The following is a 21,836-nucleotide window of genomic DNA, read 5'->3' as shown; positions in this document are numbered from 1 at the left end:
CCGTGGGTGGGCCCGAGTAAACAGACTAATTAACTATGTGAGATCTGTCAAGTCTAGGGAATCAATATCTACTTTACTTCAAAGGCCCTTTCAGGAGGAACAGTTGTTTATAGTTAGTTTAATATTTGCTGTCTGGTGGCCAGTTAGGCAACTAACTGGCCACTGGCAGCTACAGCGGCGCGGACAGGTGTGTCCTCACCAGGAGCAGGATTTGCGGATGCCCAACTAGAGCCAGCGCAGTGGAGAGCTTCCTGCGGGTGCCGCAACTGTAACCATCAGTAATGATATCTTTATGGTAGCTCAGCTGCAACCTCTTCAGTAGGTAGGTCACCACCTTTAAAGGAAACATGCAAGGGATTATACAGTGGATGGACAAGATAAACACCATATTTACAGTTGGAAACGATAGAAAACTATAGTCGTTTAAGGTAATAATAATTTGCATTGTCCTTTTCCAAATAGGTTTATAGCTGAAGGAAGGTAATGGAAACCTCCAAGCTGTGTCTTCTGCAAACTGCTAATCAGTGTAGGAGATATGTAATGGTCTTGCAGTCATATACTGGGAGGCAGTAGGTTTAATGACTGCTCTGCATGGCTCTATGACCATAAAGGAATATGAGTCTAATTTCATAGACCAGTATGCTGCTCCCCAGTGTCATGCACCATGAGGAGAACGTCAAACCCCCTACTTTGGCTCCAGCAGATCTAAACAACATCAGACCTTTACAGGAAGTTGATTTTCCATCACTTTAATCAATCAACTGGAGGACCTCTCTCTGGAGAAAAAGTCCAATATTCCACTACACACAATTGAGGACCTGATCACGGAAGGAAAAGGTGGATTTACAGAAAGCTTTTCTGAGGGAAAAGGGTAGCCCTACAACTCATTGGCTACTTAATAATTATGTTCATGCTATTGCCTCCTCCTGTTCTGTCCAGCTGCACTGCAAATAACTGAAGTATCTATCTGTCCAACTCCCATGCATATTTTATTTTGTTTGTACAACAATGATGAATTTACTTGGCAACTTTATTCTATCTAAGCTCCATGCTGTCTTGAGGGCTGCAGCTTTAGAGGACAGGAACATACACAGCATAATATATTTGGTGCATATCAATTCATCATGTGTGTTAAACCACATTGAAAGCAGGAATGGAAAAAAAAAAAAGTTAACGGCTCATAACCATGTCAGTTGTTTAAAAATCTCTATGCTTGCCTATTTATCACATTAAATAATGTGCTGTAAATTCTGGTTTATTTTCAAATAGCTTGAGGTGATTTTACATTAGTTGGCAAGTTGGGGAACCAGATCAATGAAGCAAGCCAATGCAGTAGATAGCTCTGTTCACTAAAGATTATCTGCTTTTTCTCTGTAAGAGGATTTGCCTTTAGTGTTTATTTTTACGAATGATTCAATGATCCCAGTGTAGGACATTACATACTTTAGACAAATACACAGTATCCACAGCTACATTTCAAAGATTAGCACTGACAGCATGGCATATACCTGACTGGTTTACATCAAAATATGTTGTTTTCTAACGTTCTCTCATAAAAGCCGCTTTCTATTACCTTTGATGTAACAGCTCATTAAGCCTGACAAAATCATGTCAATGCGAAATGACCCCATTAAGGCTTGTCTCATTATCCACAGCTAGGGGACTCTCAGTGGGAGACAACATAAGAGGAACTCTATATATAACCTCATCTTTGTGAATTAGCCCATCACCGAAGCTGTGGCCATTATAACCATTGTTATCACTATCCTGACCAGAGAAGAGGAGCTGTAACAACAGCAGCGATGCCGATTAGAGCCAGACAGATCCATTTTTTATGCTTCACTGTCTGTGTAAGTAAGTGTGTGTCTGTGTATCTACGAGCATCCTTGCTATTGTGTTGCATGATTCTGTTTATAATATGACTGAGATTGTCAGAGACAATCAATGTTGTACTTCTGCATCCAAAGTTGTGATGTGGCGTAAAGAGAGAGACAAACATAGATAGATGTTTTTATCTATACACAATTTCGCACACCTCAGAGCTGTTTCTTTTCTGTTTCTTTTTTGGGGAAAAAAAAAATCAAGATGGAAAATCACATCATCTGTTGATTGGCTGTTCTGCAGATTCCTCTCATGTCAGCAGCAGCAGTGAAAGGCAGGCACACTCAGTAATCACCACAGAGGCAAGATTGATTAGTTCTCAGAAAGATAAATGGGAAGAATGGGGCTAAAGTGACATGTCAAATGAGATCCTCTCATCATCAAAGTACTGTTTAAATGTAAATTTGCCTGCAGTGAAGCATACTGCATCAGCTTAATTCTGTAGTTTGGATTGCACAAGCTGACAACAAAAGCTTTCCCATTTTGCTACCGATAGTACAACTTTCAGCCCACATCACTCAACACTTCACACCCTCTGAGTAAGTATGCATGGAGGCATCAACAGTGACTAGTCCTGCAGTGGCAGTGCACCTTTGAATTCATATCAGATCCCATGTCATTTTGTGGATGGTGTTGTCACTAGCTTTGGAAAGCAACACAGAGTCTGCAGCTCTTCCTTACCCCGTCTATCTTCCTCTTTGAGATGCCTCGAATGCGAGCGTAGAAGTACAAGTGCTCTTTTCCAGTGAGCAGATTGTCCAGCGCATCCACCTGGGGACAGTAGCCGATGTTAATTCCCTTGTTACGGCACTCCATGATGTTGACCAAGCGCCTGGGGAAAAGAAGATAAAGAAAGACATATTTTTTTAAGTGGCATCCACCACATGGTGTAGGGCAGATGGACATGTAGGGTGTTCCGTCAGCCCTGCTGCCTGCTGGGAATACCCACCAAACAGCTTAACAACAGAGCTGTTATGGGGGAGCCTGACTCATGTGTACAGTGGTTTATACCTGTATAGGAGAGCCTGAGATTTGGGTATAAGAAACAGCTGCTACTTGCTAAAGCCCAAACCATTTACGTACACATTTTGGCTGGTGGGAGGCAATAACATCCCCAATTTGTGGATATATGTGTTATGCAAATTAAATCTAGTTCAGATTCATTAGACAGTGCAGCTTGGGCACATGATATCAAAGCTTTGTCCTGTGATGGCTCCTGTCGTGTCCTCTACGGTGATTCTCATAAATCATCTTTAGTTTGCAGGAATATATTTTAAGTTATCAAATATGAACCTGATGTATTTAGGAATGTGCATGCAGTGCCACAAGTATAAACGGAAGGAAAAGCAAGAGGGCAAACATGGCCAGCAGCCAGTTTCTATAAAGCTTTAACCAATAAAATACTAATTAATAATTAAATTACTAACTAATCCAAAAAAAAAACTGTATTTCTTTACTGTAGCATAAGCCTGACACCTTTATGTGTTCAGTGTACAGGTCAGATTTATTTTTGACTAAAAAAGATAGAAAAACTCTATTGCAGAAACAGAGAAAAGGGATAGCAAAAACATATTGATATTGTTACTCAAAAGGCAAAAAACACAAGTAGTCATGATATCAATTTTTGTTTTCAAGTTTGCATTGTATGTGCATGATGATGAACAAATCATCATGATCAGCTTACCCATCCCAGTCCCTGATCTGTGCTGTGCCATCAGTGGGGCTAACATCTCCGGTCAGCATCTTGAAGGTGGTTGTTTTTCCTGCTCCGTTCACTCCCAGGAGACCAAAGCACTGTAAGTGACCAACCATTGCTTAGAAATCATGAAGCATTTGTACACTTTACGGTACTATAATGCTATGCTAGGCTTTTTCCAAGATTACATAGATATAATGGCCAGTAATCAGATCTACGGACTGAAAAACACAGTACACTTGGTGAGCCAGCCATCACGCAGAGGGATATGATTTTCAGTAATATTGACAACTTTGGTCACAAACGATAAATATGTATTACTGGCATGACAGTTGTATTTCCTACAGACAAATCCAGCTGGTGATTTATGTGATGTGCTCTCTAGAGGCGCCTCCAGTACTGCAGGGGCACAGTCGAACTAAAAGCGATTTTATGACAGTAAGAGCATGGATTGCAGACTATCTGAAGAATGAAGGTAGCCTGTGAGAATGTAAGTACTGTTCATTGTAAAGACTACTATGAAATTGGTTAAAAAGATAAGCTTTGAGATAAAATTTGTATTAAATATTACATCTATCACCTTTGACTGACCTCCACTGGATGAATGTGAAAGTGCTGTGATGTAACTTAGCCCAAACCTGAATTTGTTTCAGTAGCCAAAAGTGCCTCCAAATCCTTAAATGTGTTTCCTGGTATTTGAAACTAAACTGTGAACTATGTTGAGTTTCAAAACACCAACAGTGAGCTGTAATGTAAGTTAAGTCTTTACTGTTGCACAAAGTGACCAGGACCGATTGACAGCTCTTAAGCAATACAAGTGACTTTGTGATTATTTGGATGTTTAGAGTCATGCTGTTGTCACAAGAGGATGATAACAGTAATTTATTATGCAATGCCACTTTTGTTATCCTACTGAGTTGGATTGGTTTCATTTGTATTCCTACTATGGGCAAAGGCTAAAGGCCCTGACACACTAACCCGACGGCCGACCATTGGCAGAAAAGGCAGTCGGACTGATCAGTCGGCTCCCCAAGGTCAAAAACGTTCTGCACGTGCGCGAGACGTAATACGTCTCCATAACAGCAGGCAGCGCTAATCTGTATTGTCGCCCAAAAAATGAAATCTGGAAATGACGAACGCGTCATGTGGGTCTGGCTCCTCCCAAATTTCAAAGCCAACCATTAATGGCGGCTCGTTCAGAATACAGTCTTGTATTTTACGAAAATAGTTCACTGAAACGTGTTTCTGAAAACATTTCAAGCGAGAAATAGGCCATACAGTTGCTGAATCTGTCTGTTTTTTTGATCGACAAAGGTCAGTTTGAGTAGATTTTCGCTAGTCAAGGGCTAGAACTCCACCAATCAGATTGGTCATTGAGTCCGACTGCCCGCCCTCCAATTCAACATGTCAAATTGGCCAAAATGAAGGCCGACGGCCTGTCCGACGGACGACGGCACAGAATACACCGAACAGACTCGAGTCACTGACCTCGCCAGACTGTCCAACGGCCGATTATCGGGTTGGTGTGTCAGGGCCTTAAGGCTTACCTCTCCTGCAGGGATGCCCAAAGAGAGCTTCTTGACAGCATGGACCTTCTTCCCGAGGTGCTGATAGACCTTAGTCAGCTGGTTGACCTGCAGTATGTCTGTGCTGGCTTCTCCACTGGACACCCGTTGGTGCTCAGTCGCTACATCCACATCCTGTTCCTCACAAGCCACCAGTGGCACCGTTTTTCTGCCACAAATCAAATTCCTGCAAAGGAAAAGTACTTTTTTAATGTACGGTAACTACTAGGTGTTGAAGTTAATGTAAGCAACAGAAAATGCGGCATTAAATATATGATTGACTGAAACTTTTTAACTAAATTGGTTCAGGCGTATCTTCGGGACCCAATGCTTTTGGCTATTTTTTTCCTTTTTCTAAAACTCTTTGTTCATTTTGAATTAAAAAAAAGAATTGAATTTAATTTTCTTTAATTACTTTAAGAAACCTGTATGCATATTCAACCACTCATTTGCATATTCTCTATAAACAGCGTATTCTCTATTCAATTACAAGGCTGGATGTGTAACACAGGATTTGAAGGCCATTCACGTTATCACCATACCATCTCAGGCTTCTGTTTTCCTCACCTGACTTTGCGTATGAGAAACCTGTTGAGCAGGAGGCGCAGGGTGAAAAAGACCACGCCTTGGATGAAGGAGGAGATGAACATCCAGCCCAGGGCATCTGTGGAGAATGGGTTCTGATAGGCGTCAATGCCGTAGCCACTGAGCAGCTGGACCTCTATGTTCATCCTGGCCAGCTTCATCAGCCCGTTCCCAAAGTTGAACTGGGGGAAGATGAGGAAGGCGTTGCTCAGCCTGCTGAAGATCTCCTTGACAAACTGCAGCAGGAAAAGACAGAACAAAAGGCATTGAGAAGGGGGGGCTCATCCTGAATTGTAATGTTCAGTTCCCTGTCAATGGATATGTGATACTCCTCTGCAACTATGAGGACCGGAAATTCACACATTTAAGTGTGCATTTAACTACGTCAGATATTCAGCTGCTAACAAAAGGCATCTTGACTCAGATAGTTTATGCTGACCTCAGAATTGCGCATTGAAATTTCACCCAGAAAGTATAGGATGGAGGTGGACATGATGGTGTTGATACTGATAAAGAGGTTGATGCACACATAGGCGATGAAGGCCATCTCCGCATCCTTGAACACGCCTGATAACAGATACATCCAGGGGAAGGTAGCAAACCTGAGGAATTGATAATGACAGAATACTTTAAACACAGCATTAAGTAAAAATAACTTCAATCACGCACAGATAGACACACAGATGCATTAGAACACAAAAGCACGCATGCATGCATGCACGCGCACGCACACACACACATACACGCACACACACACACACACACACACACACAAACAAACAAACAGACAAACAAACACACACCATAAAATAGCCCTGCTGTAATCTCGCTGAGTTGCTTCCAAATACAGAAATCCCACAAAGACAAACACACAAAGTAGATATGGAAAATGCATACAGTCCTCCTCACAAGAAAAAAAACTCCTTCTAAAATAAAATGACCTGACCTTGCATTTGTAACTGAAGTGGCTCAGGTCTTTCACCGACTAAACAGAGCAGCTGAGCCTGATGAAAATAGACACCAAAGAATACAGAAAAGGAAAGGAGAAAAAATACCACACCATGGGGAGGGTAAACATTCACTCATGACGCCAAAAGAGAGGAAGATGAATTACTTCTCCCTTTTATTCCCCTGGTGGCAGAACATCTTTTTCCTTTTTTTGTTCTCTCTTTTCCCTCACACAATCTGCTTGTTCATTTGATTGGGGTGTCTGGGTCAGCAAGACAGAGAAGGAGGGAGAAGGAAAGAAATGATGAAGGAGAAAGTAGGGTGTGAAAAAAAAGAGACAAACAGATAGAGCCAGACAGAGACAAAGCATCTGCGTGCCATGCCCAAAAAAAGTGCCTGATAGGCAGACCGCTGGTGCCAAGTCATGACAAGGAAAAGAAGCAAGAAGGCTGCAGACCAGACCAGGTGGGTTCCGCCTGACAGACTGATTATTCATTGCTTGGGAGGGAGACATCTGTCTGATAATTGAGAAGCAGAGTGCTGACTTGGCCTCCTAAGATCTAGGGTTTAGGATAAGTCCTGCGACAGCAACAGGAAACATATGAGACTAAGTTTTAGCTACATTTAGGGAATGATGTAAACAATCTCAGTAACCCAGATTTGAGAAAACATGGTGTTTCATTGGTTTGGCACCTTTCCAAAAACCTAAATCTCAGTGTTAGATTGATTGTAAAACATTTTTATTGTGAGATTACACCATTGTTATTGTCATTAGCCATGTTGCTTCCTGATCCCCCCTCCCTCCCTTTCTCCCTACCGTCTTTGGCTTGAATAGGATAAACATGTTGGTAGTGATTTTTCTATCAGCCTTTCAGTCCTACCACCATCTGTCTTTGCAAGAAAGTCTGAAAAATGGAGCTGTGTTTGCGTTTGAAGAGCAGCAGCCACAAGCCGCCAGCCTCCAGCTCAGTGCAGTAAATCCAACTTAGTGGCACACAAAATAACATGCAGTGGATGCTAGAAAATACAGTGTGCATGTGAGTCCATGCTTTTTCTAGAAACCTTTATTTGATCAAATTATTATTATTATTATTATTATTATTCATGAACAAACAAGTCAAAAGACCAACAATACCACGACGGTCATTATTTTGGTAGGCTTTGTAAATCAACCCCTTAAAGTCCCTGTGAATACGTTCTGCACAGCTGAGACAGCTGAGAGACCAAATTACTCACCCAAAGAGTACCAGAAGCAGGGTGACAGCACCCAAATTTTGCCGTTCAGTGAATGCTGGAATCTGGAAGGCTGCGGTCACACCAACAGTCAAGGTCACAGGGATTAAATACATGACCTGCGGAAAAAGATGGGACACGATGAAGTAGCATGGAGGCACGTCATTTAATTGGAAGGAGTTCCAAATCAATAATGAATCACTATATTAATAATGATGTAATAATATGTGTTATATTTGATAAGAGGATGTTACCATGTCATAAAAGAAGTTCACAGCCCAGTAGAAAGGCTCGCTGATGCCAGAGATGTGCTGGAGCCTCTTGGAGCCGCTGTGGTGTTCGTTGACTTCATAGATGGCGAAGCTGGCTGTCGTGATTGAAAAACCCGTCAGCACACACATGGCCACGAGAATATGAAGAATTCCCTGGACACTGTGAGGGAAATAATCGGATCATTCAGATGTCAGTGACGACACTGGCATCATTAATTATCAGCCATGTTGGTAATAAGTGAATTATCATTCGACCACATCAACTCTATTATTGCCCATTATATCCCTGCATGTTAAGTTGTGTTGTACTACTTTAGTTTGAACTTTAAGGCTGCAGTGCTACAGTAGCTACAGGTTTAGATGCACGGACGACAAAGTGCACAAACAAATCAATATGGTGTTGAGTCACTTTGAATGAGGCAACCTGGTGTAATTCCTTTCCAAAAACAATGGCCCATATTAAAGCCCTCCTACAAACTATCATATTGTTCCCTGCTGGGACCTGACTCATTTGAACTATTGAAGTGGCTCACAATAAATAGAATTTCATAAATAACTAACAGCTTTGTTAAAGAGATGCTTGTGCCTCGTCTCTGACAAGATAATAACTGCAACAGAAACAGCTCGCTTCATGTAGAGAACAACTTCTCACTGCTATTGATGTATAGTCAGTAAGCCAGTGCTGCTGCTGTGTGGCTGCAGAGCCTATTGTCCAGACAAGACCCCAGACAACCAGCTGAGGCTTTGATCCCTTAGTTACTTTTCAACCCAGTGCACTCATTCACACTTTCTTGATGCCGCTACCTGTTCATCTCCCATGCTCTCTTTTTTAGCCCTCGCCTCTGGCTGGGGCACAACACCACCAACCAAACAGAATAAGCTGCATGAGGCTGAAAAAGAGGATGAGGATGAAGCTTGCAGTGTGACCGAGTGGGAAGGAGAGACAAAAACAGGGAAGGACATGCAGTAGGCGTTTGAGAGGGCAGCACTAACTACAGAGGATAGCCAGCAGCAGCAGCAACTACTGAGCAGGTTTGTTAGCAGTATGGTTAATATAGCCTTAAATATTTCCCATGGGAGCTACCACACTGTGAGAATCAAGACATTTGGAGTAATAAGACTGTTGTGTCTTTAACACGGCTAAGGCAAAATCAATAGATAACGTGAGGAAGCAGAATTTCACAGAGGGGTAACTGCGCACTTGCAGCCGCTGCAGTACCTAAGCAGGCAAACAGCTACGTAGCTACTACACACAAAGAAATGTGGAGTATATAAAGAAACTAAAGGACAGTAAACACAGGGAAATAGCCAGTGAAAGGCTTAAAGGTGCAGTAAGCGATGCTGCGCAAAGATTGTTGATATTGGAACTCAACTGCCAAACAAATACAACCATTTAGAAGCTCCGCCTCCCAGATTCACAGACAGATAACTCCTTGTCTATATCGTTGACGCTTCATTTTCAGGATTGTTCAATTCCACCGGACATCCCTCCTTTTAGGCCGGATGTCCCTCACCTTCCGCTTTCTTTGTGTTGGCATTCTAAACTCCGGTTGATTTATGAGGACTATGGTTAACTGCTCCTTACATCTCTGCAGGGAAAATCCAGACAGCTAGCTAGACTATCTGTTGAATCTGAGTTTTCTGTTTCACAACTAAAACAACTTTTAAACGTACACATGTTCCACCAAAACAAGTTACGTCGTTGAGTCTGGCGCTTAGCGCCGATTGTGATTGGTTCAAAGAAATGCCAATAAACCAGAGCACATTTTTCTCCCATCCCAGAATGCTGTGTAGACTAGCCAGACCTTCCTCTGCAGCGCTGTGGAGGTAGGTCTGGCAATGCGAGACTAGATAACTCCTGGCCGGCCGGCACATTCACATGCTGCCTCCCTACCATCAACTGATCACATCACATACACGCAAGCACTACTTTCGCAGTCTGGGTCTCTAAAGCAGAATGTGGAGTATTTTAAATACACTCATTTTGGGGAGTGGGGTAGAATCAATCCACCTCTGTGCCACCTTCAGGGTAAACACTCATTATGTTGGGACTCTGATCAATAGTGCAAGCTCAGGGAAATCCATTTAGAAAATCAAATATGGGTAAATACTGCTGTCATGTACCTCCATGCCCTGAGTCCACCTGACTTTGATGTCCTGAATTGAAAAGTAGGATGCTTCAATAATTTAACTTGGGCTCTGCCAAACAACAGCCAAGAATATTCATCATGATATTTTCACCATTTAGAATGCTGATAAGATTTTTTTTTGGAAACTGCGTATCAGTTCAGCAAAAAGGAAGAATTTTAAGTGCATTCCTTACATTGCATCTTCATCATCCGCCCGACCGAAATAGGGGTGACTGGAAACTGAAATGGCTGTAATAGAAAGAAACAGAGTATTGTGTTAGCAATAGAAAAACAAAAGCATACAGGCTATTTTTCAGCACAGGAACCACATGAGCAATAATATTCTCTTAGCCTGGGACACAGTCAATTGAAAAATATAGTGAAAGATGATTTCATTTGCTAGTGCACACAAAGGAACATTTTCTTCATCATTTTTTCAGGGTGTTCTAGATGCTCACAGACATAAACTTCTTCCCTACATGTCTCTGCTTTTACATTTCCTGAGATAGGAGAGTGTGAGTAAACCCAAAGCACAGCAGCCATTGAGCAGTTTGGGGACTCAGTGGCTTGCTCAAGGGCACATTCATTATCAACTCATCTGCCGATTTCTTGATTGTTTAATAAATCGGTTGGTCTAAAAATGTAGAAAAATATGGGCTTCTCAGAGCCTAAAATGACACATTCAAATTACTAATTTTGTCTGACATACAGTCCAAAACCCAAAGATATTAAATATGCTATCATGTATTCACATTTGAAGACTGGAACCAGCGAGTGTAATGGCATATCTGTGTCAGGGGGCAGTTCGTCCTGTGAGAGTGGCATGATGGCAACCTCACCCCTGCCACCGCCGTGAGTTTGCAGGTAACATTCACTCTACCCTCAAGCACTATTAACATCCAGTGTGGAAGAAATATGTGTGTGTATGTGTGTGTGCATGTTCTTCTGTATGTTTGATGAGCACTTCTTTGTGTGTGTGTGTGTGTGTGTGTGTGTGTGTGTGTGTGTGTGTGTGTGTGTGTGTATACTCCTGCCCGCAAGCACATGATCAGTGTGATTTAAAGCTAAAACAGTACTGAGATCAGCCTCTTTCTCTTTAGCATAGCTCACCAGTGAGTGACACTCATCAGTGTTCACCATGCATACTGCATACTGACACACAGCACCCCCTGGCTTTAATCCAATGAAAAAAACTATGAGTAAAGACTCTTCACAGCTCTCTTTAAATTTAGTATACAAAATGTGCTGGGCGTTCAATCAGTAGCACCTTGCTGGATATAAAGAATTTTGTAATACTGATGTGTGCATCCCTTTTGCACAATCCCATGTCTCATTTCAAGCCTATCTTTTACAATAATTTAGGAGTGTTGTGTGTCTGTGTTAATAAGGACAATTACACCATAAACAATATGGATAGACTTTACTTTACTTTACTTGTACCATTTATTTATTTCAGCACTAACTCCAGCTTACCATATTCACGTGGATCCTTGTCTGCTGGAAGATTGGAACGTAGGATAAGGTTGTTGAGGCTGTTTAAGTATGCTGGCATTGTGTGTTGACCGTCTGGGTTGAACCAGACCTAAACCAATGCAAGCACAAACACAGACATGCATAGAAACCATCACTCACACTGCTACATATCAGGATATGTAAGACTACTACCTCACTACAATATGCTTTCTATTGTTTTGAAACCAAGGCTTTAAAGACACAATAAATGCAGTCATTATCTGAGAAAATGTCACACTAAAACAGTGGCACAATTGCTTCAGTAAATCATATTTATGATGACACTAATGGTGTTACAAGGCAGCTCCATCTGCAAGCCTTGTAGTCAAACAACTTCAGGATAGGATGTCATGTTTTAACTTTCAACTACTCATCAGTACAGCGATTAAAGTGATAACGAGACAGGCAGCAGGGAAGAAGGAGACAAAGTTACCTTAGACAGAGTACGGTTTTCTGGAACCGCTGTGACGTCCATTTTAAAGTCAGAAGGGAGTCGCATGCCAAAATCAAAGCCACCATACCTGAAATAAAATATACATCGATCAACACAAAGTGCTCTGAATGCTACTGAGAAGGCCACTGGAACATTGCTTTGTATAGTATAGTATGCAATCAGAGTGTTAATTAGCAATCAGACTACAGCAAACTATCAATGAAGCATTGATTAAATTCTCAAGGTGGCTACATTAACCAAATGTAAACACTGGCTACATTCACCTGTCCCTGATAAAGTCATTTGCTGTGGCCACCAGATAGTTTTCCACATTGATGCCACTCAGGTTATACACAATCTGAGATGAAGGGATCATCTTATGTGGCGGCTGGTAGCTGTCCACATCACAGATCTGTAGTGTAGGGAAGACACAAACACATTACACTCGCCATTTTTCATACAGTCACGCACAGATAGACACGCACGCACGGACGGACGCACGCACGCACGCGCGCGCACACACACACACACACACACACACACACACACCGTTCTCAGTGACCCAGTCTCACCTGTTCCTTACTGGTGCATTTACAGACGCTAAATGCTTTGGAGCTGTTCCCACTGGAACTCCAGTTGTTTGTGCTTCTTGTGCAAACCCTTAAAAGGAAACATTCACAAAGTTAAATGGTGGCTCAGTGTCTGTAGTGTGTGGTCATGTCACAAGACTATCCCTAGACCCAACACATCATGAAACTGAGCTAGATATGATGGCCTGCATCAATACTAAAAAGGTGTGTACATATGGTGGCAAAATCTGCAACCATTCATACAGCAGCTGTGAGCAGCTTACATGGACTTTTGTGAGACCAGGTTCTAAATAGTTTCTCTGATATCAGTTGAAAACTGTTTTGAAAGCTGTTAAATATGTGCTGTAATATCATATTGTGTGAAATTTGCTTGTGTGGGTTGATGTTCAACTCCCCCACACTGTGTTTCCTGCCAAATGCTTTCAGGGACATTTGTTTGGACACAATCTGTAGCAATAGACTTGTCTTTGCACATCACATGCACACCTGTTACATTGGTCAACAACAATAACCATAGTCAAGGGACCATACAGTATATTTACTAGACATGTAAATGCAGCACTCAGCACCCTTTCAGTCATTGTCATGTTGACATTATAGGACATCATGAGCAAAACATGCAATCTCTTTTGCACCATTGGAACTTTACTTCCCTCTATTTCTTTTTTTTGGCAGAGTATTTTAAAATTCCTCTGAGGTGTGGTTCATGAGTGCCAACATCGATTTGAGTGCCTGTAAGGGGAACATCTCCCCTACAAACACAGGGTGTTTATGGAATACAAATGACGCTCTAGCATCGCAGAGTCCTGCTGCAGGCTTTAAGCCACATACGTTAAGCTTAGCGGCAGGAAAGTAGAGAGGAGGGACATGAGAGAGACCAGAGAGAGAGAGGGCGGCAGGAATTGAAAGGAAGGCAGACTGGTTTAGGAGGAGGGATGACAACAATGACAATGACTAAAATATGAAAACACATATTTGTGGAAAAGGGTAGAATCCATAGAAAAACTGAGCAGCCAGTTCACCCAGAGTATCACTGACACATGTATCATTTGCAGCTGGCATTTGAGGTGTGATTACGTACGGGTTATCGGGCTTGTCGAGGCAGGCGTTATCGATCCCGGGGAATGACAACATGGTGTCCATCAGCGGGGCGGAGTTGGGATTTTGGTTACTATGGAGTCAGAAAAACAGACAGTCAGCCTCAACTCAAAGGTTACACAGACATTTTAGTGAACAACACCATAATTACAACAATAATGAAATAATACAATTCAGACAAAAGGTTGTTTCATAAGGCTCTAACATAGCAGAGAGGTTTGGTTTTAGTCATTATGGATTTATTCAAATCAATCTTGGTGGTTGGGGTTTCAAGGTTGGCATTTAATCAAGGTTTCCTAGTAGAGAAGCAGGTATAAGTGAAATTTACTAAATCACAATATTGTGAATAAAGTGGGGGTAAAATCAGTGATTCTAATATCCTTACTGTGGGGAGCTTGACAGATAAAAAAGAGAGTGAGGACATTTGATTCGCCACTTTACATTTAAGTGGATTTCTTTCATTTGAGCCTTCCCCTGCCTTTTAATATATGCAGAAGTATACTAATAAACATTCAGATCATTACATTTGTATTGTTCATAGAGGGAAGTCTAAAAAACGCAGTGCTCTGAGAAAGTTCATAAAATGTGAAGACCACTACCTATTACCTTCCCAAGAATAACCCATAAACCTATCATTGATTGCATTAAAAATATACATATTAGCTTTCAATCTCTTTTGTATATCAAGCTGAAGAGGACTGGGGAGAGCGTCCATACCGTCTTTGATATGGATTGGCACCTCAGCCTTTTCTCCCTTGCTACACATCCCCTTGATCAAACAACAGCATTTCTGAGAATGAAGACATCTCGCCACCTACTGACACTCTTAATTTCTCTCACTTTGATCTTGCATCTCATCTGTCTTCATCACAATCATCTCTTTCCCTCGTGTTCTCTCTCACTCCCTCTCCTTGAGGTGAGTTTGCCCTTCAACAAACTGCAGCTTCAAAATCATTTTATAACAAGTGAGACATGTCATCCCCCGCAAATGATGAAGGAACCCACGAGATGCATCAGCCCTTTATCAAAGTTGCAGGAGTGTTGCAGTTAGTAGCTCTGTGTTTCAAAATGTTATCTTTTGCTATGGTGCTGTCTTCAGGCCAAGCAGTATAAATTGTGTAAACACCAAAACATGGCACCACAGTACAACATCCTCCAAGCTTTGCCACAAACCAAGTAACTTACAAAATAACAGAGATAACACTTGAGATACACACAGCTGTTTATACATTAAAATGTTTGGAGTAGTTTCCTGGAATTGCTCAGACATTTTACGTCAAAAATGTTGCTTTCTTGTGTGCCTTGGTGTGATTATTGGTTGCCACCTGAGGCTCAGTAGCATTGGTCTGACCTTGCCAAATTAATTGAAATAAAAGAGCAAAGCTTCAGAGTTCGATTGAACAGCTCCAAACATCCTTGGTGTAAAATCACCCTGATTAGCCTTGTTTTCTTATGTGGCCTCCCCTCCTAGTGTTTTACCAAGGGGACTGACCTGAAGAAAGAGTAGCTCGGTCCCAAGTTGTAAAGCGCAGGACTGAGCTCCAGCTCAGGATAGTGCCTCAGGTCGCTCCTGATGGAGCCCAGGCCCATAGCAAACACCATGAACAGAACAGGGAGTAGGATCTGGGAGATCAGGCCCTTCCAGTCTCTGCGGCTGTGGTGGAACCTCTTGATCAGTATGGCAGCCATCTGCTGCCAGGCCAGGGCCATGCCGCTCACCACGGATGAACCGGTAAGCTCTGGAACATGGAGACAGGATCTAATCATTTTTTTTACCAACCCACTTACTATCTTACAGCCTTAATGATGACTGCTTTTTCTCCCGAGGGCACACTAAGCTAAAGGTTAACAGGTACATAGTATCACAAAAGATGGCAGTGCAATCCATCAAATCTAAAATAAAAAATATGTTTCAGCATACTGGTGACCACAATGAACACTACAGTTGATGTCACTGCACAAATAGCAGTCATTATATAAATGCTACAATAGGAATTATATAAACATGATGCAAAGTTTTCCTTTTACTCACTGATTTTGTCATCAAAGCTTGAGATGCTTCCACTGGAGTCTGAAGGGAAGCTGTCAATGGAATCAGTGTCGGAAACTGTCTCTGAGATAGACAGGTGGCCGTCAGCCCCATCTTCTCTGTCAGTCAGCTGGAGGAACACCTACACACATAAAAACAAAACATTAGCATGTGTATGTCAAAAAGCCTATCAGTAAAATGCACATATTAAGATTATGCATACATGTCATTATGATCAAGTTTATGAGCACTAGCATGTTTTAACACAGGGGTAATTCAAATGTACATTACCAGTTGAGCCTGTCGTTTTCTCCACTGTGTCTTCACTGTTAACCTGTTTGTGTGTGTGTGTGTGTGTGTGTGTGTGTGTGTGTGTGTGTGTGTGTGTGTGTGTGTGTGTGTGTGTGTGTGTGTGGATGTGTGTGTGTGTATGTATGAGATGAGCTTACCTCCTCTAGGGTGGTGTCAGAGATGCCATAGCCCCCCAGCTGCAGGGCGTCCTGGTTGGAGTCCAGCGCGGTCAGGAGGGAGCGATATGAGGAGGCATTGGATGAGGTAAAGGGGGGCAGTAAGTAAACCAGGTCACCTCCCTGGGCATCCTTTAGTCGTGCTTCCGGTACATGAGCTTGGATGAAGGCCTTCAGTTCCGCATTGTCCATCCTCTCAGATTCTAGGTTCTGCATCTGCAGAGAGAAAATTAGGAATAGATTATGACATGCTTTATTTTCAAGATTACACAGATTTACTACACACAACTACAAATCAGCTGCTTAGAATATATATTATATATATATATATATTTTATTCTTTCTGTTTTTTGGGACGTGTATTCTCTACCGTTCTATGCCTGCAAACATCATTCATTTCTGACTTTCGCTACATACAGAAGGTGTTTGATACAGCCTGAAACAGATGTAAGAAACAGCCGAAATACTGAATACTGAAGGAAACTTTAGGTTTGGCCAAAATATAGAACTGGCATATAGGACACTATATGGGATAGAAGGATACATTAGGGAAGCAGTTGAATAAATAGTATGCTTAAAAAGTATGAGCCAGTTTGCAACAGTCAGCAGAGCATTATTTGTGTTGGATTTAGCCTATTTAGCAGTTTTTCCAATATATCTGATACAAATCACACTATTGCAATATGTATTGTGTGCAACTCTAGTGTCCAATGTGGTAGAAGTAAAACCAAAAATGTAGGCCAGCTCATCTATTATGATGTATTGGGAAGTGTAACTATTTAAGCTGGCTGTGCATTATCCAAGATTGGTTATTTTTAAGAGAAAGTAAACTGCATCAGACATCTCAGATATGTCACTTCATCACTTCGAACATAAGGTTGTGGTCTACAATCACTCAACATTCATTTATGCTAAGATGGTAACATGGAGCACTAGGGAAACATGAATTATTTGACCCAAAAAAAGTTGACTGGATGCCTGTGAGGATGAATACCTTCTTGGTGAGAGTGAGTTTGTAGCCCTGACCCAGCTTGTCTTTCAGGTAGAAGGGGGATCCACAGCATTTTAATCCTCCTCTCTCCAGGAAGGCGATGCGGTCGCTCAGTACTTCGGCCTCATCCAGGTGGTGGGTGGACATGATGACGGTGCGCTCTGACAGGACACACACATAAAACAATATGCATTATTTGTGCATGCATTATTATACCATTTCCTAACCTATAACTATAACTCTGGAATTCATTACCACCCCAACTTAGAAACATCGATTCATTCCCTAATTTCAAATTGCAACTCAAAACACATCTGTTTAAAACTGCCTATTCCACTTGATGTCAATTGCTCTGCCTCTTTCTGTTGTTATTGTTGTTGTATTCTTTATTTTTTGCTGTTTTTAAATGTCTTATGTATCCCTGTATGGTGTCCTTGAGTGAAGAGAAAGGTACCTTTAAATAAAATGTATTATTATTATTATTATTATAACTCAAATGGAAGCTAAAGGGAATTGTGTGACTATTAAGAAATCTATTACATGAAAAGCCAGTGATTCAATGTCAGTGAAATGCACACAGTTATAGATTATTGTAGGAGTTTCAAGGTTTTGAGAAGGGTGAAAAAACAAAATGAAAGCCATATTTAGATGTCTTTTGGAAAATTATACTCCCTAATGTCCTATTGTTTTGAGTAGACGTTGGCCATTTAAGTGTAGCTGCAAACACACACATTTGCAACAACACACATCCAAATAAACAACAAAAAACAGACATCACAAAGACAAAGTCACACACAAGATGTGTCGTGCACATATAATCATCAGAGAAACAGACGCACAAACAGCAAGCGATGCAGAAAGTTTAATTTGAAATAGATTCCCCTGGCACCAAAATCTCACTAACATCTGAGTGAGACAGGGCCAATTACAGAGGATATTTTTCCACAGCTACAATTATATCACATTTGGCAGTTTCTTTGCCATTGCTGCTGCTGCTGCCCTAAAACAGCCTAAAGAAAATAATACTGGATCTCTTTTAGGTTATTACATGCTAAATTTAAAGGCAAAAGCCTGAGCAGGGAAAAGCCCTCCAGGGTCGGCTCCAGCTTCCTACTCTTCTACTCCATTCCCTTTTAAAAAATTGCAAGGGGGAGGTGTCTTCAGTGGAAAACACTAGAGCTTGGATTGTCTGTGCCATGTGAGTGTGTGAACTACAGAATGTGAATTTGAGTATGTTTGTATAAGGATTAGACTTATAATAAAACCGTGTTGGTCTTCTTAATAGTCATCCTCATCTGATAGGATGAACATGATTAATTACACATTTATTGTGTACTTATTAAATACCATTTCATGGTTCATGGAACCTCCTTACACTGAATAGCCTCTAATGTTAATCCAGAGTTACAAGGTGCTTTACAGGTGCACATTAAATACAACAAGATGTTTGGCAAAAATAGAACAAAATGTAAAAGGAAAACATAAAACCATTGGAGTCATAAGTTCTAAAAATCCCAGCCAATACAGGCAGGTTTTTAAAGCTTTTTAAAATGTGACACAGACTCAGCTGACTCGACCTGATGCTGAGGGGGATTTTGTTCCACAAAAGCATGAGCCTCACATTTGGTTTGGGTTCTTGGTGCAGAATAAGGAGTTACAAAATCATAAATAAGTAGCAGAGACAAACCATGGGGGGCTTAAAACATAATCAAGAAAATCTGAAAATTGAATTCTAAAACAAATAGGGAATCAATGTAATTCATCCAATGGCTGGTGTGATAGGCTGTCTGCGTCTAGTGTTTGCCAGAAACCTTGCTGTTACATTATGCACAAACTAGATGGTAATTGCTGCATGATTGAGGCAAGTACATAATAAATTACAGTAGTTAAGGTGAGAAGAAATGAAGGCATTAAAAAGTTGCACAGACAGACAGACAGAACAAATTCAGGCCAAGTATCGAGCCTTGTGGGACCCCACATGACATATAAGGAGAGAATACTTTGCTTGTTTTGTTCTGTTATTTTTTCTTCTTCTGCTATTTGGTTCTGTTCTTCTTATCATTATCATCATTATTATTAGTGTTAACAGTAATAGCAGTGGCAATAGTAATACTAGCCATAGTAGTAGTATATTTAGCTTGGAGTTCAATGGAGAGTTTGTGAAAATCTGAAAAGAACAGGAATGCTTTTTTTAGTGTTCACTGTGTGTGTTTGTGTGTGTCTGAGAGGCTCACGTTTCTTGTACTGGATAACAATGTCCCAGATGTTGCGCCTGGAGCAGGGATCGACTCCTGTGGTGGGTTCATCCAGAACCACCAAGCGAGACCCCCCTATGAAGGCGATGGAGATTGACAGCTTTCGCTTCATGCCTCCTGACAGGGTGCCCACCCGCTTGTGTCTGTGAGAGTACATGCCTGTCTCCTCTAGGATCCTGGTAGGGGAGTCAATGAAAAACATTTAACATGGAACATACAGTATGTTAACGTACCTTTCCTGTGCATTACAACCCAGTTTCTGAGTTATACTTCAATCAGTTACCCAGCAGGGGTTTCTGAACTACAGAAACCAATGGGGAGGTACACTTTCTTGCCTTTAAGTTCAGGCTTATTACTGCTCCTCTTGTCATGCAGAAACCCTCCAAAAATAGTCTCATGATGCAATTGGGGGTTCAACCCATAGCTTACTGATGCCACAGAATGAAAACATGTTTCCCCATGCTTGCTCCTGTAAGCTTATCCATGAGGATGCAAAGGAACAAAAGGAGATAAAATAAAGTATGATAAAAATCCTTGTGGAAAATGTGAACTTTTGTCCTAGCATGCACAGAGAATAATATTGTTCTCAACCTGCTTTCAATGGCTGTAAAAGTGTCTGATACATTTCGCAGCTCTTGAGATGCTAAAGTGGGGGCCATTTTTTGAATAATAACAAGCGTAATAATTACTTTGTCCTTACCACAGGTTATAATTTTTCCATCAAGTACAAGATATACCTGTATTCTTTTAAAAGGTCCCCTGTGTAACCAGTTACTGGTGTTAAGCACTGGCTACTATTCACTGTAAAACTGGCATATTTACTTTTTATTGGAGGAATATGTAATTGGCTAAACTATAGATACCTTTTCATGATGTCTTTTAACAGAACAGATTATAAAATATATCCAATGGCACTGCTACATCACTCATAACCCCTGACATAATCTTTAAACATTAGCAAAGCATTATGACTGGGTGCATTATGATATTGAGCATGCTCCGTGTAATGGATGATTGATCACTCACGTGCGGACTTGTTCAAGTAGTTCCCTGTATGACCAGTGTGGGGCCTTGATCTGGCCATACAGCAGCAGGTGCTCCTTGGTGGTCATGTGGTCAAAGAGGACGTCATATTGCATGCACACTCCTAGCTCCCTGCGAACATCCTCGATGTTGGTTTGCATGTCTCTGCCGTACACCTCGATGGTGCCCGAAGATGGGGCGAAAAGGCCAGTCAGGAGAGACCTAAGCCCAAAGCGTGAACATTTGTTAATTCTGTTTTTTTGTTATTTCATGTGTTGGGAAAAAGCATATGATTCAAATATATAGTCAGACAGTGTTTTAATTACTTTTGCTCATATTTGCTACCTGGGATATTAAATATTGAAAATGCCTTTTATTTTTGCCCCATTAGCTATCTTTTGTTCTCTCTCCCCAGTACTTTCTAGTTAAATTATGATTTGTTGGTGCAATGAACATTGTAGAACCTGAAAGCCCTTCTTGGTTTAGGTTGTTTTAAACATTGTTGAATCTTATTCTGCTGATGCACTCATTGTGTTGCTCTGGATAAGAGCATCAGCAGAATTAGTCACATTTAAAATGTAAATGTAAGTGCTCCAGTTGATGAAGACCTGTCAGGCTAATCTCTACCACGGTGCATTTGCTGTGCCAGATTTGGACAAAACAATCTCCCTGTCAGCAGCGGACCCTTTTAAAGGGTCTGCTGATTAAAGGGATGCACAAATCAAATTGTAAAGACACCTCATACAGTATATGAATGGTCAAAATGCATTTGTATTCATCTTACGATATGCTGATACAGTGAAAACGGAGAAAGATTGTGCCACACATACATGGTGGTGGTCTTGCCGGCTCCATTGTGACCAAGCAGTGAGGTGATTTGGCCCTCGTAGAAGGAAAGATTAAGGTTTTGAATAGCTACGCGGTCGCCATAGCTCTTGCTGAGACCATGGAGGGCAACGCCCACTGGGAGATTTGAGAAATCCTCCCCGGCCTGAGAGGAAAGAGTGCTCTGACCTGAGAGAAACATGGAGACAGAGGCAACCTGTAAATCAAACTTACAGGGGACAGGAATTAAATGAACAGTGAAGGAGAGATATAAATGTAGTGAGGTGCCGAGGTTAGAAAAAAA

General features: G+C 41.4%; 1 protein-coding gene across 2 annotated transcripts in view; it reads right to left on the bottom strand.

Annotated features, from left to right (window-relative positions):
* Positions 1-21,836, bottom strand: part of abca12 (ATP-binding cassette, sub-family A (ABC1), member 12) — a 68,218-nt gene that overhangs the window by 3,106 nt on the left and 43,276 nt on the right. The window contains exons 46-66 of one of the 2 annotated variants that reach the window (XM_036003872.1): positions 21,538-21,721; positions 20,711-20,929; positions 19,664-19,860; positions 17,433-17,590; positions 16,421-16,657; positions 15,975-16,113; positions 15,435-15,681; positions 13,926-14,015; positions 12,827-12,914; positions 12,539-12,666; positions 12,255-12,342; positions 11,783-11,891; positions 10,504-10,558; positions 8,163-8,340; positions 7,912-8,027; positions 6,167-6,329; positions 5,710-5,963; positions 5,125-5,329; positions 3,566-3,675; positions 2,563-2,713; positions 200-334 (exon numbers count right to left, since the gene is read on the bottom strand). In XM_036003872.1, the coding sequence (XP_035859765.1) occupies positions 200-334; positions 2,563-2,713; positions 3,566-3,675; positions 5,125-5,329; positions 5,710-5,963; positions 6,167-6,329; positions 7,912-8,027; positions 8,163-8,340; positions 10,504-10,558; positions 11,783-11,891; positions 12,255-12,342; positions 12,539-12,666; positions 12,827-12,914; positions 13,926-14,015; positions 15,435-15,681; positions 15,975-16,113; positions 16,421-16,657; positions 17,433-17,590; positions 19,664-19,860; positions 20,711-20,929; positions 21,538-21,721 (3,251 nt within the window). The remainder of the gene's footprint in view (positions 1-199; positions 335-2,562; positions 2,714-3,565; positions 3,676-5,124; positions 5,330-5,709; positions 5,964-6,166; positions 6,330-7,911; positions 8,028-8,162; positions 8,341-10,503; positions 10,559-11,782; positions 11,892-12,254; positions 12,343-12,538; positions 12,667-12,826; positions 12,915-13,925; positions 14,016-15,434; positions 15,682-15,974; positions 16,114-16,420; positions 16,658-17,432; positions 17,591-19,663; positions 19,861-20,710; positions 20,930-21,537; positions 21,722-21,836) is intronic. The other variant, XM_031300119.2, reaches the window with a different exon arrangement.

Source organism: Sander lucioperca, chromosome 8 (genome assembly GCF_008315115.2).
Source record: "Sander lucioperca isolate FBNREF2018 chromosome 8, SLUC_FBN_1.2, whole genome shotgun sequence".
NCBI lineage: Eukaryota > Metazoa > Chordata > Actinopteri > Perciformes > Percidae > Sander > Sander lucioperca.
Note: the sequence above shows the minus strand (reverse complement) of the source record. Positions and strands in the feature narration are given on the sequence as shown.